The sequence below is a fragment of the Pseudopodoces humilis genome, chromosome 1 (assembly GCF_049639895.1).
Source record: "Pseudopodoces humilis isolate 2021_Gansu_Grassland_sample_001 chromosome 1, ASM4963989v1, whole genome shotgun sequence".
In the NCBI taxonomy this organism is placed as follows: domain Eukaryota; kingdom Metazoa; phylum Chordata; class Aves; order Passeriformes; family Paridae; genus Pseudopodoces; species Pseudopodoces humilis.
The window spans coordinates 21,195,492-21,221,940 of record NC_142200.1 but is presented as its reverse complement, the minus strand read 5'-3'; the positions used below and the strand labels follow the sequence as shown (position 1 = coordinate 21,221,940).

Sequence of the window (26,449 nt, the reverse complement as noted above, 5' to 3'; positions counted from 1 at the left end):
AATGAAGCCTATTGAAATTTAGTGTTCAACATCAGTTGCCATTTCATCTAGCTGATCTACACATTGCTTCTGTGTACTCTGTGAAGTTTATTAGTTACTGTTTCCTCTTGGAATTAATTTGAACCGTATGTCTGATTATTAATTATGCGCTCTGGTTGGTGTGTTGAAAAAAATATTTCCTGCATTTATTTATATTGTCTGAAGTCCTGGGATCTACACTATAAAATGTTATATATTCACTCCAAGTGGTAGCTAATGCAATGGGATATAAATGGAGAAGCTACACATTAGATTTTTTTTATTTATTATGTGATATAATTGAACTTAAAGAGGATTTTTTCCCTTGCTTATATGCATGTCATTTAAAGTTTCATTGCTGTGGTTCATTATTCATTTGCAGAGTATGGGCTTGTTAGCACTGCAAAGGTGATTTCCATTCTTGTGTGCTGTAGTAGCATAATGGAAAGTCCTGAAAGAAATTGTAAGTTAAAGCTTAATTTAATGTGTCTTGTTTGATTGTTGGGTGGAATGTCACTGAGCTCAACTCACGGTTAATTCTTTGGTGACTTCTCATAAGATATTCTGTTTATCCAGAAGAAATAATCGAGTTCTTCACAGTGAGGGATTTATTAGTTGAGCTCAATTTGCCATCCTGAGAACCATAGGCTTGCCTCTGGACTTAATAACTACAAATGAGCAAGAATACTGCTGTTAAAAATGCTCATTCCATAATCCTTAGAGCAGAATTAACTTGGATGTGGATAACCCAGTTACAGGTCAGAGAAGGATTTGATCCTCTCCAAAAGTCAATCCGTGCTCTTGCATGGACCCCCTAGCTCTAACTGCAGCAATGCTAGCATATATGAATTTAAAATTTGTATATACATTAAATGTAGACTTACATTTTTGTTTGTGGGGAAAGAATCTCGTAAGGGGAAATATTGTGTGGTGTGTGTTTCTCTCTGGGAAGTGGCTGGAGACTGTTGAGCAGGAATAATTAACTTGAGGTCTGTGAAAATGAGTGGTGAAGAAGATTCCATGTTAGAATACAGTGTTCTAGACATAAATGTAATCGCTCTGGAATTGTAGTATTGTATGCTTGTGCCTATAGGACAAAATTAAGGCAAATAAAAAAACACATCCTTGTAGTATTTATTATGTTTTTCTACACTGTAAAAAGAGATGTTTTCTGTCTGTGATGTGCTAAATATTGAATTAATTTCCAAAGGAATGTCTGCTTTTCATTTTTAAGATGGTATTGTGTTTAATGCATTCTAGGCATGTGAAAATGATTATGGAAATGAGGGTATGTGATCTGAACTTCACTGCCACTTGGGTGTGCAGTGTAACTTGTGTTAAAGGCCAATGTTATTCAACACTTCTGCTAATAAGGGCAGTTCTTTGTTAAGCACAATAATCCCATTTGATTTGTCTTTAGGGTACTTCTTTAGAAGCAGAATAGATACAGAAATTATATTCTCAGTATTAAAAGTTGAATTGAGAGTTGACTTTTTAATGGTTTTATCTGGGAAAAGTGATTTGTCTGAAAAAAAGTTCCACTGATGGAAGGCCTCATAACTTTACTTCCTCATTCCACCACCCCACCTCTCAGTATCAGAGTTGTAATTTTTATAAAAGTATTTTTCCAAATATGTAGTAAAGTGTTTCTAAGTAGCAAACAGAAGACAGTGGCTTTTCTGATTGGGACTAGTAGAAGGGCTGTTGTCATTTGTCTTTTCTCTTGCAGATTGGCTTTGATGCTATTTCATTACCAGTCTCTCACATACAGATCTTCTCACTCTGCTGATGACTATAAATAGCAAAATTGTGCCATGATAATCCCTCTGGAAGAATAGTAGTGGCTCCTGATGGTGTGGCAGTGTAAAAATGGCCTGGACTATTGACCAGTTCCCTCAGTTTACTATTAGCTAATTATGCTAATTGGAAAAGTTTATTATTTAACATTGCTCAGTCATAAATTAACTTGCTAAAATGCAGTATGTGAAGAGCTGCATTTGGACAGTTTGAAGGGCTTAGGAGAATTGAGTTCTTGGTTTAAGACAACAGCTGGTTGGACTGCTGGAGAGAAATGAATTTTCTCCTGTGAGCTCTCTGTCTTAAAGTCCAAGGGAAGAATACTAGTTTTCACAGTTTTATTGATGCAAATAAGAGAATATTCCATGTGTTGCTATGTAACTCCCCATTTGGAGTTTTCCTTCCTAATTTGCCCTAAACTAAGACATGGAGAAATGTAGTTGTCTTTAAGGATTTAATTTAGCTGGGCTTTAACCGTAGATTTATAATTAATATGCAGATAGTTAGCAGTGCTAGAGAAGTAAATGGGTTTTTATGGGTTATCTGTTTGGTTCTTCGAGACTTCAGGATAATAGAGGACAGTGTTCCATTTTGGTAAATAAACCTCTTCATTTGTTTGTTGAAAAAATTGTACTTGAGTGGAGTTAAAACTTTAGAGATGTATTTCACCAAAATATTTGTCAGGAGAGTACTTTTTGCTCTCAAGAAAGCATTAAATGTAATCTACATTTTATGTAAGGCACGTTATGTAAGGAAACTATTTATCAATGCACATCTGATACAAATAGGTAGTAGGCAAATACTTCATCCTCTTTTCCTTACAGAAATCTCTTCCCTGGATTTTTGAGTAAGGAACATGAAGTTAGAACTTCATTTTAATGTGGAAAAAAAGAAGAATATGTAGTTAATTTATCAAGTTATTTTGCCGTAAATAGTATTATAAAATAAAAAACAGTGGTTGTCGCTTACTGATTCAATTAACAGTAGATGTAAGAGATACAATTTACTACCAAAAAAAGAGTAAAATCTCAAAGATGAAGCATTGTGTAGTTTCCAAGCAAGTAATACAGGACACATTTAAAAAACATAAGAAATGGTTTAATTTCATTAACTGTGGTCTAATATGTTGTGCATCCCACTCTTGGTAAACCACAACGGCATTTACTGGCTATTGCTTCAAAGCACTACTGGTTTTCATCCCTTTCATTGGCCAAATGTGTCATAAGAGCATTAACTGAAGTCTGGAAAACAGTTCTCATGGATTTTGCTTTAATGATAAATCTAGCATATAGTACACTTGCTGATATAATCAAGTGAATGGAATTTCCAAAATCTTGACTTAATGTCTTTTAAGTATGAAGCAATAATGTTTTTATGAAGTAGCTTTTAAATGGCATTTGTTGAAGTGGAGAGCAGCTGGATTAGAAGGGTCTGTTTCTAACTGCAATCAGCAATGATCATAGTATCATATTACAGTCACCCTATAAAATAGCTTGTATTTTAAGAAAAATGGGGGGAAAAAAGGGAAGGTAGGAATGGAGAGAAAAGCAAGCATGGTCTGTGTGATGCCCAGAGGGGTCTGGAATTGGTTACGGTTGGGTAATGTTGCTTCAGCTGTTTTGGGCAACAGTAGTATAGTTCTAAATATACGAAGTTCTTTATCATTTATTAGTTTTTTAAATGTTTTGAAGATGGTCAAATATGCATTTCTCAAGCGTCTTAATATGTAGGGTGGCTTTTCAGTTCTAATGTTTACCTGGATAAAATTTAACTAAAATAATGGCCATAATTGTAGAACCTTTTGCACTCCTTTCCTGGGTTTCTCTGTAATACAAAGTCTTTTTTTACCATTTTTCCTTTTGTATCCATTTGTGTAAATGGAATGTATCTCTGCACAGTCAATCTTTTTCAGCTGATAGGCTTTGCAAGCAGGGAAAATACTTTCTTTTGTTTCTTACAGAATACTAAATATGTTAGTGATGGTGTGTTCTAAAATTTGTCACTGCTGAGTCTCAAACTTTAGTTTAGGAAACCATTGTGTCCTTCCAGTAATTGTTTATCATTCTCTTCTTTAATGTGTAGCATCAAAGAATGTAACTGCAAGAATTTGCTGTTGTTGCTGTTTCAGTAATAGCTTGTCATTTTCCTGCACTAGGCAAGGTGTATCTACTTCACTGAATTATCAGGGTCTGCTGGCTTAACATTGTGCAGGAATATCTTGCGTAATAAAAGCATAAAAATTTTGGAGACATGAAATGCTCTTACTAGGTAGTGCTGTTGATCAATATTTATGAATACTTCCCAAGTGTGACTCTTCTATACTTTAATTTTTATTAATTTATTTTTTTTCAATGGAGTGCTGTCTGCAGCAAAAAAATGAATTAAAAAAATTACTTTATTTCCTTAGAGTTTTGGTATTTTGTTTGTTTCTAAAGGGTTTGATATAGTCTTAGGCAGGATCTGATTAAGATATGTATAATGTAGCTGTACCTAAAATGCCAGCAGCTAAGGCAGGCAAATTTTTGAATATGAGTTTTAAGTGAAAAGAAAACAAAAGTATAGATGACTTGACTGTGAAGGTCTAAATATGGTTTGACTTGTGCAAGCAAAAACAATATAATCATCCCTGCCATGTAGCTGTGTAGACACATCCTTCATCATAAGAACTGTGTTTCCCTATCCATTAGTTCAAATAAGTTCATTTTCTTCCTGGAAAAGAGCTCTTGTTGAAAGTGCTTTGCTTACCTGAACTCTATAGACAAAGAAAAGGGTCTGTGGCTTGATTTATTTGTATTGGAATGCAGCTTTTTGGGAATGTTCTAAGGGAAGGCTGCCTCATGATGTGCTTAGATCTGCAAGTTTAATTTTTTTAATTGGAACCGGTTATGTTGGAGGGTTCAGACCACATTTAAATCCATATATACAAGAAGGCTAAGCCAAGTTCCACATTTGATTTGCTCAGGGAAGTAGGTCCTGGTGTTCTTGGCTTTCATGGACTTTATGGACTTTTGTAGAGCCCTACTACTATGAGAGTGTTCAGGGCTTTCCTTCCTTATCTTCTGTCTCTTACTAGGACATTCCACCCCTCATGAATCCCCCTTGTCCTTCTCCTTGCTCTCTTTCCCTCTTAAATTTCTATTCTCTTATAATTCACTGCATAATATTATTACTTAAAATATCTAATTCCTCTTTTAAATTTTTTTTGGAATATCCACAAAAACACTTTCTTAGAGATATCCTGAGAAGTCACATTTCTGGAAAGGCACAGTTTTGCTTTATGGACATCCCAATATTTTGCTCTATAATATTGTGGTCATCTTTATCTCTTTTCAAGAAAGATACTTCAAGTTTTTATCTGAAGTAGGGCTAATTGATTTCTTGTAAACACTTACTAAGGTTATAGGTCATTTTAATAAAGCAATCACTGTTCTTTTGAATGTAGTTTTTTCATCAGTGGTGTAGTATGCCATTAAATCTTGAAAACTTTGCCTTCAAACCATCAGTCAGTTTCTGCCACATTCCATTTGTTACTGTTTGACATGGACTCTGCCTTCATTTTACCAGATTAGTAATTCCATTGTTAAATTTTATACATGTGTTTTGTAGGCTGTAGATCCAAGATGGGTGCAAAGTATGTATCCCTGAAGTTACAAATTTTGTGTTTGATTTGGAAAGATAGTTGTTTCAATTAAAAGAAATAATAACTTTGCCTTTTACATTTACCCTGCGTTAGAAGAAAAGGGTTAAAAGTGGAAGAATGGTGAGGAGGATAGTAAATTTGCTCAAGTGATCTTGCTGCTTTGAATGCTAAGAATACCAGGGTGGGAAAACTCCACTTCTTATGCCTATGTTCATCCTCTGCCTGTTTTGAGAATTAGAATTCCTGTGTAGGGATAGCACACTGTAACAGACATGCCCGAGCCTCCTTCTGGGACAGAGTGAGAGAACAAAAGCTCAGAGACCATGAAAGCTCAGCCTTGTGATAAGCTACACGTGCATGAAGCCCTTTGGTGTATTGGGGCAGGAAGTGGCCCCTGCTGCTGTCTGCTGGGATGGGCTGAGCCTAACAGAGCCTGTGTCCCCGTGTGTCTCTGCCACCCAGCATCATTAGTGAGGGAATAAAATAAATCTCTTTGCATTTCAGCTGTGGTTTGGTAGTCACCCTGGTCACCTGTAAGTGTTCATTCATACCCCCTGTATTCTAAATAACCACTTTTTGTTTTGAAGTGTTTCTTTTTTGTTTTGTTTTGATGTGTTTTAGTGGCTTTTATACTGAATATGGCTGAGTACTGTTCATCTCAGTCTGGTGCCTTTTCACCATTTACTACAACCTGTTTGGGTTGAAAAAAACAGCTACCTTTATACACGAGGAAATGACGGTGTTGTTATTAGTTACATATCAGTAATTCTAATGATTAGATCTTACATTACCATAATATTAACATAACCTCCATGTACATTTCTGAGTCCCCTGTATGATACTCCTGTTGGATGACACATACGTGGTCTTGAAATGTCATTAGGTCATGTTTAGGAAAGTGACCTTTAGGAAGCCCCTTCTCTTCTTTCTTGAAATGATGCAATTAACTTAATGAAGCAGGGGCAGTTGGGAATGGATTCCTGCCAATAGTGTTCCCAGGTGCTGCCAAAGTCCTGGTCTATGCAAAGAAAATGTGGTTATGTTCTCAGTGCTGGTCAGTGTCTACTGTACCAAGGTGTTGAATTGACATCTTCCCCTCAGCACATGAAATTTGAAAGAGCTGTTATGAGTATGTAAACATGTTACAGTCAGAAAAGAGAGCAACATGCTAGGTCTGGTAAATTTTTTTGTTTCCAAGCAAACACCAAAGAGAAGCAAGCACGGGTGCCTGCATATTTGAACTCAAAGTTTAATGGATGAAATTAATCTAGGATTAGTCCTGATAGCATTCACAGTTTCTCATCTTTTCTGAGGCAATTTTTAAATGCTGAAATACATACCATACAGTGATTATTCTGAATAAGTAGGTGGCAAATGGCTTTAAATTTTTTTTTTTTCATTTTCTTACTGATTCTTTTTATTCTTGATTTTGACATATAAAGTTTCTTAAAGGAAACTTGCATAAAATTAAGTTTACTGCTTTTTCTGGTTGATTAAAATATTTTTAACATCTGTATGACCACCATGAAATTCTCTGGATGCTGATGTCTTCTAAACAGTACTGAGAGAAAGCAATTTTAGTTGAGTTTTAAAATTTCTTAAAATCAGTTTAAGTAAGTCAATCACAATAGTGTTCATTCTTCACTTTATCAAATGTTTTTAGGAATTCACCTGTGATCTAAGCAGTTACAGCAAAAAAAAAAGAAATAGAAAAATCCTATGTGGCTATAGTAAATGTGACAAAGCATAATATATAACTTTGATATACTAACTATAATTGATTCCAGCAATTTGTCTGTTAAAGCCAATGCAAATAATTGTAACATCTGTCAAAAACCAACCACTAGCATGAAAACCTTTTAACATTTTGCACTTAATAAACTATTTTATACATAAACTACCTTATTGTTTATATTAAAAACTAAAAAATATTCGATCTGTTCCAGCCATTCTAACAAAAACTTTAATAAGTAGACATTGCATAAAAATGACACAATCCAGCAGTTATTTGGTAAGGCCAGCATAATCATAAATTTACCATCCATGCTTTTCCAAAAATACTAACCCATATTGTTCTCTCTGGACCTGTTGCAGGGATGACTAATCCAGCTGCTGAGGTCTCCCTTTATGTGTTTGATGGAACACTTGGCTTGCTAGACTACAGCTGTGTGTTTATGTGCAGTGCACACCTGCAGGGGCCTGACAAATAGCTGTAGTATGCAGAGTATACAAAATTACCCTGGCAGTGCTGCAAATAAGGAAGTTTCTGTTTTGAAGTCCATATGTGTGTGAGCTTGAGATGCCAGCTGGGGTATTTATGTTGCATAGCACAGATGTAAAACTGCCAACTGATTTTATACCAAATAAAGGCTAATCTTTTTATACATACTTGGTGTCAGAGTTATGAAGTGGTACAGAAGAATGTTCTCACGACTTAGCTCTTTTAAAATAAAAGCTGACATTAAAAATTCTCGAACGCACAATATGCATAGATGCTAAAGATAAAAACATGCTGTATTTACTTAGATATCTGCTGTAGCATGGTATTTTAAAGGTTTTATTGTTGCTGATGTATAGTTTTTAGCTGCACATAATCAGGACTTGATTTATTGTATGCATATACACTATGCTATATATTCTTTTTTCCAGGAAGTCACTTCAGCTCTGTGGTGAATCCACTTTATGGGTTCTGAAATGTGAAAGCCCAATTTATATAGCTACTTAACTTGAAAGGTTTGCTTTCCTATTTTCAAATGTTCTTGAGCACAGTGATAATTTTTCATCAAATGTAGTATGTATTTTGAAAATTGTTATTGTTGTTAGTAAACCTTGTTTGTGAAGATACTTTTAAAGGTAATACTTGCTTCTAAATACTAAAGAGATTAAAATGGAAGCACTAATTTCAGTTGCTAAAGCTAACAAATAGCACAGATATGAGTTCTGATAGTTTGATGATTTCAGCTAGTAGCTTGGCTTCTGGTATGAAGTGGTTGTAAAGACAACAAGGTGAAATTAATAGTTTGGTTTGGGTACTTAAATACTGCATGCTTAATCTTTTTTAAATGCCTAAAATGAGGGCTTAGGGGGAGAGAGAGGGTTAATGTGCAGATGTGAAAGTGGACAACTTTTGTGCTTTTGACTACTCACTGGAAGTTCTCTATGCATTTTGCTAGTTTTTTAAGCTTAACACACTTTTCCTTCAATTAATTTTTTTTGCATTACTGTGTGAAGGAATTTTAGTAATATTTTTATTTTGTTGTTTATTCTGGGCTACTAAAACTTTTGAAGATGTACAGAATCCTGCTTTGGCTTACTCGGTCACAAGGTATACTCGAAATACATTTATGCTATGTATGTAAGAACAAAGGAAATGGGAGCAATGTTGAATCATATCACTGTAGAATGTGTCCCAAAGGACTTAGGAATTTATTTTGTTAAATGTAGTGAACAGCTTAGAACTGGCTAGCCATCATACACAGCTCACCAGGCTGGTGGAGTTTTTTTAAAGCAAAAGAATTTCATACATATGCACATATGCATGCACATGCTCACCCTGAGAGCACAGTCTTGGGCTTCTTGTGCTTAAAATGAGCATCTGCAAGTATCTCCTAGAAGTTCAAACATTATCCAGGTTCACATGGTTTATAAATAGAGTTTTTTGATGACTGAATTTTAGAGCAGAAACCTCAGGCATTGCTATTGGTTAGCTGAAGAGTTGAACTGTACCCCCATAATACTGCCAAGGCATGTCTCCTGGCTAAAACAATAAGGGTGCCTGTGAGATGCTCAAACTGGAATTAACTGCTGAGAACTCGTCTGTGAGCAGAGAGGGCTGGGAAACAACTCAGAATGCCAGATCTCGGTGGAAAACGGAAACACTTCAAAAGAAATTACTTCTGCTAGATGAGTATAGGAAGTCTTAATTGTTGTTATGTCCTCTATTTAGGAGGTATATTCAAGACCAAAAGAGCAGAATTCTGTTGTTGGGTGAAGAAATATGTTGCAAAGATGGTTCAGTTATTTTGTGGCAGGACCAGCTCTGTTACAGAAGGATATCACTTCAAACAGATTGCCGCCACTGCAGGTTGCAAACACACAACTGAAGGCTTCTAGTTCTCAGCCCATGCACAGATGTCTTTCAATAAGTTTAGCCAGTAATTTCTTCAAATTGCTCAGTTTATCAGCAGCACATGTCATCAATCCTGGAGTGGTTGCCCAAGTCAAACTACAGAATCCTTAGCTTACAGACACAGCTGCAAACAGGTGAACAGGCAGAAAGTAATTTGTGCAGCTTGGTGGCTGTCAGACAAAAGACAGACAATCTGTGTTTAAAACAGATTGCAGGCCTTGCATGAGCCAGACAAAAGGGATTTCTACAACTGAAAATAATTCCAAGGTTAACATATTTTCCTTTCTGCCATTAGGTGATTTGTTAAAATTGGAAACAATGAGCATTATAAATCTACACAGAAACTAGAGATAAGATGAAAGAGAAAAACAGATCGCTAAATAAGTTTACATCCTTCTGTTGAAAAGCATACAACTGGTATTCATATAGCACTCTTCTTTATAAACTAAGCCAAGTTATAATACCTATAGGGACATTTAATACAGATTTTTAGTTATGCTAAGGAAGTCTAATTGGGAAAAGAAACAGCATTGTAAAAGCAGTAAGTTCCTAGTATTGTTCCTCTGTCTTAAAAATTTGACTTTTTATTCTTTTCAAAATCTTCTTTGGTTATCATTCAGAGATAATATGAAGATTTAGCAGGATTTAATTTTAACTTTGAGGTCCTATCTTTCTCAGATATTGTAATATTGGGTAGATTTATCAAGATTTACTGTACCAAGTATATCAGAGTGAGGAATTTGTAGCAAACAAGCATACTGTAGTCTTAACCTAATTACAATAAATTAGAAAATATGCAATTGCCCAATCACAGATATTACCTCAGATGTGTGACTATAAAATATCTATTCCTTCTACTACTCATGGGCTCAGTAAACTTGCCTTGACCTCAAAACTTCTGCAGCCTTCCATGAGGTACTAATCAAGCTAATGTAATATAGCCTTTCTTCCTGTTTAGTTCAGCGAGTAAGTACTTATGTGCAATAACATTGATGGGTAATTCTATGCCTAGTTTAAGTTCTGGCAAATTTATTTTCCATGTTACTTAAAACTTACCAGCAGAGAGTGACTGTGGGTGGAAGAAGATGCCAAAAGTAAGTGTCTACTCTAAAGTAGCATCTACTTTTGTGATGATATGATTATGTACGTAGGGGATAAATCATTCTGCTTTAAAATACATGAAAATCAATGTATGTTGTGTGTAATATAGTGGTACAAATGATGATGAATTCATGAATACCATGGACAATCACACAAAAGTGTTTAAAAAACTTATTATTGTCCCATCAAAAGCCACTGTTATTTTCTTAATGAAAAAATTAAAGGATGCTCTTTTTGTTACAATCATGCCTCTATTACCTACTTTAATCCAGCGTAAGTATTGTCGTAATTGATGAATACTTCTGTATGGCTATTTCAAATTCATAGTGTTATTGAGATTGAGCACTAAATTCTGGAGGGAAACCTGATACTGAGGCTGAATTGAAAAATTCTTTAAATTTCTCAGCTATGAAGATATCACAAGCATGTGCTTTAATAAACTATAGCATGGAAGCACCATTTTTCATGCATTCTGACAAAATGCAAATTCCAAGATAAATTTGTGTGTCTAATATGTGCTGCGTTACAGGATTCTTTACATTTGGAATTTCTTCTATTTTTTGTATCTTAATAGACATCAAGGTTTTTAACATTTCAAAAATTAATCACACTGATGGAGATTTTCTATTCATTGGGCAGGAAACATTATTTATTAGGTTCTTTTCTCTGTAATGCTGTAATCAAGTGCTTGTTGATTGTGCAGGGTGTATGCTGCAAATTGCTATGGTGTTCTGTGTATGAGCTTCATGTATTCACTGTAAAGGTGAGATCATCTTTAAAGGATGGTTTTAATTTGTGTTGGTGAATCAAGTGGATACTGTATTTAAGGAATGGGGAAAAAAGTGTATTCATGCAGGTTGCTGTCTGCAGTCCAAATTGCTGATCAGAGAGCCTTTATACACATCCGTAATGTGCTGTGCAATATAAGCTAAAATATATTCCACAAGGGAGGAAAACGGAATAGGTTACATACGCTGTTCCTAAGTGCAATGAATATAAAACTCCATTACTCACTTTAAGCAGGTGCTTTTTATATGAGGCTTTAAAGAAATATAAAACTGCTGGTGAAATGATTGGTTTGTACAGACACGACTTAACTTCCAGTACTTTGACCAGATAAAGAGGCTAAAAATATTTCTACAAACATTTCTTTAATGATTTCAAGGATTAAAGGTTAATATCCTCCTGCTGTAAGAAACAGCCATTCCAGATACTAAATGTGTTGTTTTCTTTAAGTCCTCAGGAGCTGCATAGACCATTTAAAAGAAAATGCAAACATGTTTGTTAAAATTAGAGCATTGTGTTTTTAAGTTGACATCCTAAACAGTCTATATTAAATTGTTGGAAGGAATACAGTGGTATGAAGAAATGTAGTGTGATATAGAAAATGGTGAATAAGAATGATACTCCAGTTATAAAAAGCCCTCATCTTTAATGAAAGTAAAATTTTGTCATTTATGTGCATGTAAAGGGGTAAACTCAGACCTTTTATTTAAAGCAGCATATACTCTCTGAAAAGGAGAATCATGGGAGGATTGCTCATGATAATACTGATATACTGTGGTTTAATCTTTCAGTTAAATTTCTGTCATATTTTACATACCCACCCTATCTGAGTTACTGTTTTCTTGCCATTTCCTACTCCTTTACAGTCAGTGATTGTAGCAGAAATCTCCGTTGACCATCTTTTAATCATGTGACTCTGGGCCTTCTCCACTTCCCAACTGAGGGATGTTAACATTTTCTTTTGCTTCTCCCCCATGCCTAGCAACTCAGGAAATTAATTGTTAATGATTACACTTTAGATGTTTTATTTTTGATAATACCATTGCTGAATACATCTGACCTTCTTTTGAATTTTTATGAACCTTTGCAGTTTCTTTATTGCTTAAAGGATTACTATGTCCATCCTCTAGAATCCTCATCTTGTTTACCTTTTTACTGGTCCGTAACTGTGCTGTCCTCATATTCAATAAGCTCCAACTGAGCCTGTGAGAGATTTCAGCCTTTGCATATTGTGTTTGACAGCAAGTAGGTGACCAGGTGTCATGTGTGTTACAGGGAAGCTCAGTCATGCCTAGGTCCAGGTGAGACCTGGCACCTCTTGCTATGTTACATAGCACTATAAGGTTTGAATCTGTTCTGGTGAAGGAGGCTTTTTAAAGGCAATACAAACTCATAGGAAATGTTTATTAGTTTTATAATTGCCAAATAGTTAATTTGAGTAGATGTGCCTTAGAGAAGGCAGCTCCAGAGGTGCAACAGAAGGTGGTAAGGTCTGAGAGGAGCTCAGATTTGTCTGAGAATTTGTTCTTTCATCCTACAGTTTGCTGTTCTAGGTAGTTTCTCTTTAGTTGCTACCCAACTTTTTACTAAAAGAAGAGCTGTAAAATGCAGACTTCAGTCCTGAGTCTAAGATAAGTTGTACTTTTTGCTTAATGTGTTTGAAGATAAGTCCTTTGAGCTAGTACTGGATTGAACTTGAACTAGACTAGAAAGAAAATGCATTTCAGATTTTTTGAGATCCTACTGGCATTCATTAATGAGTGAAAGTGTTTTCATATATTTTACATGTTGACTTTTGGCATGAGCTATTATTATCCTCAGATACAACAAAATGACTGTATTTGAAATTGATAGAATGGTTGTATGACTAAGATGGAAGAAACCATTTGCAAGTGCATGGTTTCCAACCAAAGGGTTTCTTACTGAGGACAGGAATTGTAAGCCCCTTCCTCCATCTATGGAGGAAGAGGAAAATATGTCTGTCTTCATATTTTTCAGGATATTGCCTCAAATACTTGACTTTGCAGGTTTTTCAAGTCCTTATTTACCTGTATCCTGGAAGCATTTGTATCCATTAGCATTTGTCTACTGACAACACATAGGTATGAGGATTGATAGGACATGGTTTTCTAGAGTTACAGTCTGGATTTTGATAGTTTTTTTTGCATTTTCTGGGAAGACAAAACTTATTTTAATGAATCAACTTTGACTTCTACCATTTGTCTCAAATGATACAGAATATCTGAAATGCAGCTGTTGAATTGGGCGGAAGGGAAAATCAGTCCTTTTCATTTTGAACCTCTGTTTACAAGAGCTGGAAGAGTAGCACTAAAGCTACTGTAATCCTGTGTCCTGACCAGTGCCACATTGCCAAATCCAAAATAATGGTTTCAATTAGGTGTGCTTATAACTGGCGATGCCTAAATAACTGGCATGTAATAATGACATTAATAATAATAATAAATTGCCCAAAACTGCACTTTTCACAGCAAAGTTTTAGAGCTACTTAAAATACTATCTATGTTATAAGATGGAAAATGGTATTCCTTTTCTAAGTGTTGGCTGTTTAGATCAAAAAGATACGCAGTCCAACAGGGAACAGGAGAGGTCTGGTGGTGCGGGATGAGGTCGAGTTGTTCGTGGCAGAGGGGTCTGGGTCTGTCTGCATTGTCCAGGCCTGGCCTCCTCTGACATGTGGCATGTCAGAGGACTGCTGCCTACCACTCCATAGCCCCACCTTGGCTTGCAGGTCTGCAACCCATTGTCTGAGCTGCTCTGGTTTTCCCTTGCTGAGGTAGAGCTGTTCCCACTTTGTTCCCCTGCTGTCACAGCACTCAGGCCCAGCTTTGTGCCTCTGCCAGCTCCAGGACAGTATTTGTGGCAGATTTCTCTCACAGAGCAATTGCTGCTACTGAGATTCACATCCTCCCCACCTCGTTTTCTATCCTGAAAAAACTTAGCAAATACTACATAGTAGTAGTTTAAATAAATATTACTAATCACATATGAAGCTTAGCAGTCAGTGTGCAACACTTGCAAATTGTTGTCCAGCTGTGCTCCAGTCAGTGTTAGGTACCATCGCAGGTGGAAGCAGCACACCGAGAGTTATGGTGGGTCCATAAGGGAATGTTTCTGTTACTAGAAGGGAGGCATAGTTAAAATTTTCATCCTTATCTTCACTATCACCTCCAGCTGCACTGTCAAAAGCACCTGGAGGAGGGTGTTTGGTCATCTGATTACTTCTTCTGGTGAACTTGGCAGTGTTAAGTTTACAGTTGGACTTGATGATATTAAAGGTCTTTTCCAGTGTGAATGATTCAGAGATTCTGTGCATTTCAGTAGTAGCTGTTTAGTTCTCATATGAGCATTCCAAATTAAAACCACATTTTACCTTACTGGATAATCACTTAAAACAGATAATCAATACGGAATATTTAAAGTTTCTTCTTACCTAGAATACCTTAAGCATATTATTCCCACTGTTCTGGTTTCTTCAGTATTGGTTTTCAGTTTTTGAACCACAGGTTTCTTATTTACCTCTCCATCTGAAGCAGGACTTTAGAAAAATCAAGAGGCTTTTGGGTTAGGGAAAATGGGGACCTGTATGAAGGCCATAGCATGGGGAATCTTGAAACAGGAATGTAGCAACAGGATTTTGTCTTTTTGAAGTGACTCTCCCTGTAGGTGATATGCTACTGTTCTTTAGCAAGCTGGGAAATATTTTGCAATATGTAAATCTCAGTTTGTAATGATGATCCTGCATCTTGTTTTGTGTTTAGGCAATGGAGAAACCTAAGTTAGTTTACTGGCAGTTTAAGGATTTAAGTTAGAGAGGTTTTAACATGTGCTTTTTGCAGCTTATGTTCTGATGAAGAGAATGATACATACTTATATTGATAAATATTTTATCATTGTTGCCCAAGAACAAAGGCAGCTTGACCTTCTTTAGGGAGTATTTCAGTCTGTCACTAAATTTCACCCTTTCAAGCATTTACTTTTTCTTTTAGTACCATGGTTGAAGAGAAGAGAAAATAAAATAAGAGCTATCTTTAAGGACAAAGTTCTCTTATCTGTGGAGCTGTGGCACAGAAGATCAAGTCAGTATAAAATCTGTCCAGTTCACAATATGTTAAAGGCAAGACAAGTCTACAATAATCCTGTTGTTAGTGCCCTGTTAAGCCTTGGGAGCGGGTGGGGATGAAACAATAATTTCTCATAATAGTGATATGTAGACTAAAAACTGGTTGACACAGTTACATGAAAATAAATAACTATGATAATCAGAATAGAAACTGTGATGTTAAGTAAAGCCGAGTTAGAAAAAACACACGATTTTACCTTGACAGTTCCATAAAATAACCTGCCTGAATTACTGTTTTGAAGAAGAAAGAAAATAGTAGCCTGTGAGTATGTACATTAGGGTTGCAGAATGTGGTCTGTAGACTATCTTGACAGATTGAAAACATGCAATTGTGAACACAGTGAAGATGCTCGAGGTACTTCTTTGCAAAGATTCAATTTTACTATGGAAAAAACGCAGAAAATACTTATACCCCATCTTCTACATTCTAGGAGAACCTCTCTTTTTTCTGTTTTTCTAGTTTAAAAGAAGGAAAAGGAAGGGAGGGAGTGTGGGGAGTGGAGGAGGGAACCTCAAACACAACACCTCAGTGTTTTCAGGTGGTGTGTGTGAGGAAGCAGAATGACTGAAAGAGATGTTAAAGTTCCTATGTTGCTGCTGTTTTATTGCAAATAAAAGTGTGAAAGCTTTATGCTCTCCCAGTGCTTTGAACGTGAGAAGTGGGATTGGTATCAGTTAGAGCTGGTCTTTGTGGCTTCTATTACGTTCTTTCTGAAAGAAGGAAGGAATTAAGTTTGGTTTTAGCTTGGTGTTCCTCAGAAGTGCCATCTCTCTAATCAAGTCAAATACAGACTCCAGAAGTTCTCACTGAGCCCTGCCTAAGCAGAGACTGAACACAGATGAGTATCTCTCAGGAAAGAAATGAGGTTTCTCTTATGCTTCTATTTGTTTAATAGCTTTTCTGTGTTAGTCATGTAAAACCTAAGTATATGTTTCTGTGAAAATAATTTGACATTTTTTGTCATGATTCCAGTAAGACTTATGCTTCAATGTTATTTCATTTAGTTAATAGCTCCTTACTTTTATTCATGGATTGATCTTTTTACTGTTTGAAATAATTTTGACAAGTATGTGACAGTCTTTTACTATATCATGTTGCCAAACCATAGTTTATTGGTACTTAATGCTTAAAATATTGAGATTTTTCCTTCTGAGACCACAGACTAAATGTGGGGACAATTCATGTGGAGTTGCTTCTAGAAGTTTGTCATGCCTTACTCATTTCCTATTTCATATTTTGCAGGTCTTTTATGATCTTTCTAAAGAGCTATTGTGTTTCAGGGATTTGGTGGCACACAGGCACACAGGACTGGTGTCCTCAGAATCAGTAACATACCTCTTTTCTGGTTTTCTGTGCTTGTTACTGATCAGTTTAGATTTTGTTTCTTGGTTTGCCAGTAATCACTGCAAATTTACCTTATCATAAATGGATTGGGAAAGATGTTCATTGGAAAAATCACTAATTAGGTAATGTTTTTAAACAGGCCTTAAATGAGTGCTTAGATTCCTAGGCTTGTTAGAAAAAATTCTGAGTTGATCTATAAAGACATAGTTGTGACCTGCCTTTAGCTATTTGTTTTCCCCCCTGCCTGCATATGGAATGACACTGAATGAACTTGGGGCAAGCTGTGTGGTTGGATTATGTACATGGAACTGACCAAAGCTATACCTGCAAAGTTTGAGCTAGGATGTGAATACCTGTTTCAAAGTGTGGGAAAACCTTTCTTGACAGCACAATATTTCTGTATGTGTACCTGGAGCACAGTGTTGGAGTTATCATTGCAGTGAGTTAAGTGTGTGCAAGGTGTAAATTGTCAAGGTGTAGTAGATTTTAAGTTAGAAAAACTTTCTGCCTATTTTTGGGTTCTACCATATGGAGAGAACACATTTGAAGTCTTTGGTGATGTGATGTATTCTATGTGTCTGAATCAAGTGAAACAGCTGTGCTTGATCACTGAGTGTACACATGGCTACGTATTGGGAAGGAAACACTGGATTTTTACTGCAAAGCATTCTACAGTGGGCAAAGTGTTTCCAAGAAAAAAACCCAGATATCTAGAAAATTTATCTGGAAGGAGCCATAAGTTAACATTTGATAGTGACTGGCATATGTATCTCTTTCTCCCTAAAGTCTTTGATTCCTCTGTTCCTGATGAAAATAATAAATTAACTGAAGAAACAGTGATTTGCACTAAAAAAAAAATCCAAAACATATTTCTGTAATTTGACTCCACTGAGTAACAAAGTCAAGTAAATATGAGTTATGCTTTTGCAAGTAAGATTCCAGAAGAATGGGTACATCACAATTTCTACTTTCTTGTCTTCTACCTTGGAAATAAGCCTTTCTCATACTTCATTTACAGGATGTTGAATTTGCATAATGTTTGCTGTTGGCTGTGATAAATTTGGTTTTCTTAGTGTCTGTTCAAATCAATGCTCAATGTCTTAATTAAAATGTTGTGGTGTGTTTGTCTCCATGCATAATTTCAGATAGTACGTGGAAGGATGGAGCATTTCTTATCTCAGAGCTCGAACATCTTCATGCTCAGTTCCTTAAAACACTACTTAAAAAAGTTCATAAACATTGAGGGGAGGGAAGGAAGCTCTAGTCTGCTTGTTTAAACATTTGTTTTCTGAAATATGTATTTAGGGAGTATTGTAGTTATGTGAACAACTGTTGAGACTTTGATTTTATAATGATATCACGATGCAAGAAATAAGGGAGACCATTTGGGAGGAACTAAAGTTACAGGGATGGAAACTACAGATAGAGGCATATGAAGGAAACAAGGCTTCTTCCTTCTTTGTAGAGCAGCTTGCCAATTTGACAAGTTTGAGAGATGGTTAATAATAATTTCCAAAAATTTTCAGAGACTGAAGAAAATGGCCTCCTATTTTAAATCAGTTCATTAAAAATGGTTCACTAAAAGTCTCTAAACTTCCTGTGCCTTGAAAAAGATTTAGCTACGGCAGTCACCTTAAGTTAGGTGATTTTTGTCTTCATGATGAAAGTCTAGTTAGACAGTCTAAATTTCTTATTTAAAAGTGTTCTCTGTATAGGATTTCAGTAATTAATAAAGAGTTTTTTTGAGTATCTATCAGTTCAGAGCTGTGAAACATGAGTGGAATTTTTTACTGGCAACTTCTTGGTTACTGTGTGTTGAAGCTGAAAGCAGGGTGCCATTTGACACCAAAGCAACATAGAAAAGGAAGGGCATGAGTAATCTATATTTTCCCAATATTTTCCTATTTTCTGTTCAAATAGTTGAAAACAATGGATGAAGTGTCTACCCTAACCCTGTAACAGAAAAAAAATAGCTTATTACTGCTACCAGTTACTTCTTCGTATGCATTAAAATATGGTTGTTGATTACCAATGACCATGTATTAGTGGTTTGTGGGTTTCTCTGAGGTGCAGCCATTAAACTTTCCTGGCTTCCCATCATGGTCCTTAGCTGCTGGATGGGTGAAAAGCAATTCATTGGCTTGTTTAAGCAATACTTTGCTGACTGTCATGAATATGATGACTGGTCAGTTAAAGAAGGCAAATACACTCATGTTTTCGTGAAGGTTGTAGAAAATAAATGTCTTGGATAGTGCTGTCATATCTTGCTGAAATTCAGTGAGTCCAGAATTTACTTGGTGAGGGACTAGGAGTAAACAGAAACAAATAGTGAGCATGATCACACTAAACTTGGTTCCTTTTTTTCAAATAGGATACTATACTAAAATTAAGTTATGCATGTAAGTAACATGGACAGTTTTAGTCTGAATGCAAAGAAGTTGTCCAGGATAATGCATCTAAAAGTGAACTCCATTGTGGAAATGATTTAGTTTTAAAACTACTTAGTCTTCCATAGTGAAGTAAGAGTAATGTATTGGACATCACACCTTTTATTTTGATTATTAAAAGAATTGCTGAAAAACGAAAACAGCAAGAAACTACCACTTTAAAGAGGGCTTAAAAGATGGGGAGTCAAATTGTGACCTCAGTTTTATTTGCTTTAACTGTGATACTGGCTCCTACTAACAGTTTAATATTCTTTGTTTTGGAATTGTCAGAAGATGGAGAAAACGATTTTTTCTTTTTTCCTTTTCTTTTCCTCTTTTTTATTTTTTTCCCTTTCTTTTTTTTTAAAAAATTTATTATTTCTATTTCAATGTAGTGGCCTCTATTTTGCACAAATTTATAGGAACTATGAGGAGGCAGAAATGCCTACAGATATCCTAGTTTCTTTTGACAAATTAATGCATTGTGTCAGATACCATCCCTTAGAGCAACAGGGATTTTCAGATTTAAAAGAGGCTTACCCTGGACAAAAATGGGAATGAGGGTTTGTTCACAAGACAAACTGGTAGTTGGTCTTTCAGACTGAGAACTGATGGGGTGTTGTACTGGAAAGCACACAACTTAGTTTCAGTGAGTATTCTTTGAGCCTGAAGCCTTCCAGAGTCACAAATTAGGAAAAGTCTGGGCATACCTCAAAGACAGAAGATAGCTTAAATTTTGATAAGAAAGTACACCTGAAGTGTAGAACCTACTTTCATATGGCAGTCTGCTTTACCACGTGCTGTGTGTCCCTTCACATGTTTCTTCTTTTGTTCTGTCTTGGAAAGTACATTTTATTCAAAAATTATTTTAATGTCTTACCAGAAAAAAAAAATAAATATATATCAAGAAGACTTCTTGCTAAATGATTTTGTATGCACTATGAAATACTCTTCAGTCTATAGGAACTGGAATAGGCAGAGTGAACTAAGCATAATTACCAAGTTTAATCTGAAATCTTCTGTTCCCTATAATTTTTTTTAGGATTTTTTCCCTTGCTAGTTAATATATAGTAAAGGTTGTTCTTTGGGTTAAGTCTTAGAGAGATTTTGCAAAAAAACTAATTAATTAATTCTGTAGATAATTACATCTCATTAATGTGTTTAATGATCTTGAAATATGTGTAAAACTGCATTTTTACCTGATATTCCACAATACTTTCCTTGCATAATTATGGATTTTGGAACAAAATCTGTGTTACATACATGAGGAAATGGTTCCATAATTATACTAATGTTTGCATAATTAACAAGCTGCTTGCCAGTTTTAACTGACAAATTCCAAGTTGCTTCTGCATGAGGGGGAAAAAAAACCCATAAAAAAGGCAACTTGTGTTAGTTTTTCCTTTCATACTTCTTACAGGTGTTGAAGCTATTTATTTCTCATTTGCAAGTGAATTTATGTGTTTTTTTTCTGATAGGCAGTGCTGTACAGATTTGGAGGGCTGGCTTCCTCCACCTATGCTCTGGGGCTGTTCTGGGGGGCTGCCCTCCAGCTCTGCCAACATATCTCAGTCCTGGCTTGTACAATCCCCTGCTGCTTCTGCCGCAGCTCTAGGCAGCTCTTCAGAAGTGACTGCCAATAGCACTGACTTCTTCCAACTGGTGCAGTAGTTTGCTGCTGCTCACAAATGGGGGCTGAGGAAAGACCACCAAAACTTATTTCCACTTGTGACCCAAGGCAAGGTTTGAACTCCAGTTTCCGCTGAAAAATGGCAAGTGAGCTGTTGGCCTTCTGTACTGCTCAGCTGTGCAGATGTAATGCTTTACATAGCTACTGAGTAAAATGTTGTTGTCTAAATAAAAGCTGAAAACACTTAGCCATTTTAAGATCCTGAAATTAAATGCTTGTAATAAAAACATGAAGGAGAATAGTTGACGTGGCTCTTATGAAGTGAAAACAAAAATCTATCTATGTGTATATATATGTATATTTGTTATTTCAATTTCTAAGTGGTCTTGTGTGTTTTCCTCACGGTGTCTAGATGTATTTTATGCATAACTGTTTATATTAAAAAACCCATATGCAGCATTCTTTCGCTTTCATTGAAAACCTGTGAATCACAACAAAAATGCTGTTAGAACATCTAAGGTAGATAATTAAAATATAATTAAGTTTAAATGCCTTGGTGAAGGAATATAAAAATATTTAAATTCAACAGGCTAGTACATTTGCAGTTTTCTTTTATTAGGTGCGAAATCTAAGAATCTCCTGCCAACTCTTGAGGGCTCAATCCAGAATGTTGAATTGAAGTACTGCGGCACATCATTGGTCAAATGTGCCTCTGGGACCGTGGGATCAATAAAAATTTGTGCCAAAGCCCCAGGTATGTGCAGCTGGACCATGTAAAACTTTATTGCCTGTATAGGAGAATTGGCCTTGCTTTTTACAAGGGGAGTTACTGAAACAAGAATTTACTCATTGTTCCTATGAATCAGAGAGGGGTTTTGTATTCTGTTTTTGGGGTTTTTTTGTTATTATTAAGTATGTCATGATGATCCAGTCTTGTCTCAGTATAGTCAAATTTTACTAATTTGACTAAAAAGACCAAATTTTTATTTTTTCTGCTGAGAAAAATATTAATCTAGAAGCATTCAAGAAATAGGAAAAATACAGAATACTTTTACCTAGCTTTATCCTTAGCATAATTTTGATGTTTTCTCATGATTGCTTAATGCCTCATTTTCAAATAATGCTATAAGTATGTATTTTGCTTGTAAAGTTTTTAAGGACTCTGTGATTTTTTTTATTTTTTTTTTACTTCTTTAATAAAACTTTTCCTGAAGAGGATGTAGGAACTTATCAATGTCTATGATATCTTTATGGATAAAAGCAGCTAAGGTCAAGAACATTTAAAATTGAGTGTTTTTAAATTGAGTTCATGGTGATGTTTAAATAGATTATTTTATAAAATTGGGAAGGAAATTACTGTTTTAAAGATAATAAATTATTTTATTTGAAATCCTCCTGAATGTCAAGGCATTTACAGGATAAACATTAAGTAGGTTGTTCAATAGTTTATATGATGCTGCTCTTTCCATTTGCTCTTTTAATTCTGTATTCACAATGTTAATTAATAGATGTTCTCATTGGACTAGTGAATGTTTGTCTTAGAAAATGATCTTGTTGCACTAAAAGCAGTAAGGAATCTAATTTTTATCTTAGGTGATGGTGGAAAAGAGAAGCTGATTCCTTTAATTCAAGGCCCTTCTGACACGAGAGACTTACACAGCAGTAAATGGCTCAATGAGAGTAGAAAGCCAGAATCTCTCTTAGCTCCAGATTTGGTAGCCTTTACAGTCCAAATTCCACAGTATATGGACTACTGCCATAATTCTGGTAAGTACAAAACTCTTGTTAAGCTGGTATCACATTACATTTGTCCTATCCAATGTAATTTTCAAAAGAGGGGCTTTATATAAAATGTGCCAAATGTCAGAGTATCTTCTACACACACTGCATGCATTATAACTTTTGCTCACTGTGAGACAAAAGAACTAAAAGCTACATTTTGATGGATGTCTTCTTCAATAAGGAGTGCTTCATTAACTTTGGTTGCCTTTTAAAATAATTGTAGGAAACTTTTGTAAACTTCAGGCAGGGGAGGGAGGGGAACCAGGATCCATGTTGAAAGTGTTAGTTCTGTTCTCTCTTGCCTGGTACTGGGTTGGCCTTCTTATACAGAAGTTGACATACAGAATTCTAAATGGTTCATATAAATTTCCAGCATAACTTATTATTAAGAATTTGTTTATCATAAAGTTTGCTAACAATAAAAAAATAATTTAAAAAATAATGCAGGGCACATATCTGACCTCATCAAATGTGGTGTTGTGGTGGCCTTAAATGAGAAGTTGATAATTTGTGAGAGTTGTCTGGCTAAATTTAAGGGTGTTGTTGACTTTGTGGGCATAAATACTTTTACCTGGCATTCTTACGGTTTCTGTGGTCTTTAAACAAAACATTGGTCTGTCTTAAGCAACACTGACAACTTTGAAATGTATCTAATTTGAAATAACCCATGTATTTTGTGAAATATACCTGGAACTAGGTTTTGCTGTCAGTGTGGTGCTTCTTAAAAACCATGCTTTCATGTTTTTCAAATCTTCTTTATTGCCATGCTAGGCATGGAATGAAATGTGGGAAAATAACAATGCAGAAAAATATCTAGGTTAAGGAAAGCAAAATAATTATCTGACCCCAGTATCATGAAACACAGAATTAACTTGAACACTTCAAATGCGTGTTTTTTCTCTATGTTTTTCCCATGTAATGATTCTTGAATGTCATTAGTCTGAAAAGTAACAGTGAATTTATTACTGTCATTGCAATTTTCATGTGCATATGTAAGCAACATTTGATTCTTATGCAGAGTAAATATTTGTAAGCACTGTGCACTCCAGCAGTTGTTAGGTTATTTTTTCAGTAATTGTACTTCTATGTTTCTTGGAGAGTGTCATGTTGAAAATGTTTACAGCAGTGTTTTTATAACAATTATCTTCAGTTCCTACTCCTAAAGCATTGCCAAAAAGCAGTTCATGATTCAATAATATCTGAATTACTCATATCCATTTTAAAACAGAAGCTGAAATCTCTTGCACCTGTTGACTCATTTAAATACCTTTTAAAAGCTCATAACAACAATATTTATTACTATGACTAATTGTAGCATTTCTTGCTGTTTTTGAGGATTTTTTTTGTTTAATTTTCTCATTTTTTTGTCTTTGTCTATTAATTATACTTTAAAGGCTCTCTGGATACCTATACTGTATACTTACTGGTTTTGTTACAGGTCATAAGGATCCATACATTTTTGCTCATGAGTATTATAGATGGTCCAGTTAGATGGTTTGGAGTCCTTGATGAGTTGTGACAGGAGGTGCTTATGAGAATTAAGGCACTGACAAATGAAGGGGCCAGACTCACATTCAAGGATTTTGAGATACAAAACATTCTTTTGTAATAGACAATTGTCTGTTTTATAGATGAATGGACATACATTAAAAATGTTAAGATTTTGAAGTTCAGAATGTACTGGATACTTCACCTACCCTCTCAGTAAAGTAAAACAGGAAAGTTGTAGTGAATTCGTGTACACAATGGCAGTCACTAACCTGCGTATTCAGGCTCTAGCTCTGCTCCTCTACATCTGTAAGGCAGCACCTGTGAGGAGTGACAAATGAGAGGAAAAAGTTGACTGATTTGCTGAAGCTTTGGACTCAGTCAACAGGAACAATGTTGTACTGAAATAGTTTTAATTTTTTTAACATAAATCAAACCAGGAGTAATTAATGTTTCAGTTGTCTCAGGTTCTGTACAAAGGATCAGCAAAGCAAAAGCCTTTGCTTTCAAATACTTGCTGAAGAAACTGGGAAAATTTAATACAGGAGATATGGCTATCATTTTCATTATGACTGTGAAAATTACATATAGGGAAAACATGAAGTGCTTTGAGAGCATAAAAATGCATTTGCTGTCAGTTGCAGAGTTTAAAAAGTGGCTTCTGGGAGTTAAAAAAGCTATACTGGATAATTTCACAGAAAAAACCTCATCCCTTGGGAGTAAAAGGGTTTTTTAAAGCTGTACTACTGGAGGTGATTGTGCAGTACTGAAGTTGTGCTGTTTGTGAAATTTTTCATATTAATCTTGCATATAATGTCCTGTAGTAGGAATTTGGACTAATTAATTCATTAAATTGAATGGAAAACAGCTTGATCAAAAATCAGAGCAGCTGTCTGGATATAAAACGCTAAGGAGGAGGTTGTGCAAATGGCGTGAGATTCTTGAATAAATTGCATATTTACCCAGAAAACAAGGAGGGGACTGTTCCTCCTCCTTGCATCAGCAACTGTCTACTGTCTTGTATCACTTGAATTATGATCCAGGGTGATCAAGATGGTTGTGCAACTTCCTTTTACTGCTTGTCTCTATATGGCCCTGCAAAGTTTGGGGATGTATTTACAATCTGAGGGATAGAGCATTTGACACTAGTATTTCCTTTTTGCTATTTCACTTGTGCTGTTGAGAGAAAGAGGAAAAATAATATGGTTCTAGCAATACCATACTGTGTTGAGTACAACCATCAAAAAGCTCTAAACTGTACTTTCAAAAAAGGCAGCATTTAGACCATATGATGTGTAGCATGTAAATGTATAACAAGCATAAAACAATTCCATATACTTATGATTACCCATCAGGAGTGTTTTACTGTTTGATGCATAAGTGTCATCACATGGAAAATTGATCCACCTATGGCAAAGGAAGTATTTAGGGACAAAGAATGTAAGTATGATTTTGTTTAGTCCTTAAATACAGCCTGAATGCTGTGATTTTAATTTGGGTACTTCAGTTGTATGAAAAACTGCCCCAGATAATCTCTGTGCATAGTTGTAAAAATGTGAATATGCTCCTCAGTTTTTAAGCTGCACATACAAGTACAAGAGAGGAGATTATTCCATTACCCCAGGGCTTGAGAAGGTCTTCTTACTCTTTTTCTGAAATAACCCTGGCTTTATTAACCCTGGGAGCAAGCTGCAGACCTTGTTTGTTTCACCTGGCCTTTGAGAGAAGAGGGAGATTTCAAAATGAATGCTGGTGTTAGTGGTTAATTATGAACAGCTGTTGAATAGATGAGGTGAGCTGATTACGCTCTATTTGGTTTGCCATACTGAATAATTGGGAGTGCATGCACAGCCAGTGTATGGACAGCTTTATTGCAAATAAATCAAGAGGAACAAAAATAAAAAATACAATTAATAAAGTTTTCTCTGAGATGAGCTTAAATAGTCAATAATGCAGCAGTGAAATTAGGGAGTAAACAAAAGTACTTGTATTATTATCATGCTCGTATGTGTTAAATTTATACACTCTGTGGAGCAAAGCAAGAGTGGGAAGGCTTCTCTAATTTGTTGAAGCTGCATAAAGGCTGAAGAGCAAACATTCAACCTTATAAAAGTTGGTATTTCTTGTTTAAGTGATATGTTTCTCAAACTTCCAGAAACTTTAGAA

The 26,449-nt window shown here is 35.5% G+C and overlaps 1 protein-coding gene across 5 annotated transcripts in view; it reads left to right on the top strand.

Moving 5' to 3' along the window:
- Positions 1–26,449, top strand: part of VPS13B (vacuolar protein sorting 13 homolog B) — a 423,329-nt gene that overhangs the window by 109,706 nt on the left and 287,174 nt on the right. For all 5 annotated transcript variants that reach the window (XM_088065985.1, XM_088066031.1, XM_088066072.1 and 2 more), the window contains exons 18-19: positions 21,633–21,767; positions 22,607–22,780. In XM_088065985.1, coding sequence (XP_087922111.1) covers positions 21,633–21,767; positions 22,607–22,780 — 309 coding nt within the window. The remainder of the gene's footprint in view (positions 1–21,632; positions 21,768–22,606; positions 22,781–26,449) is intronic.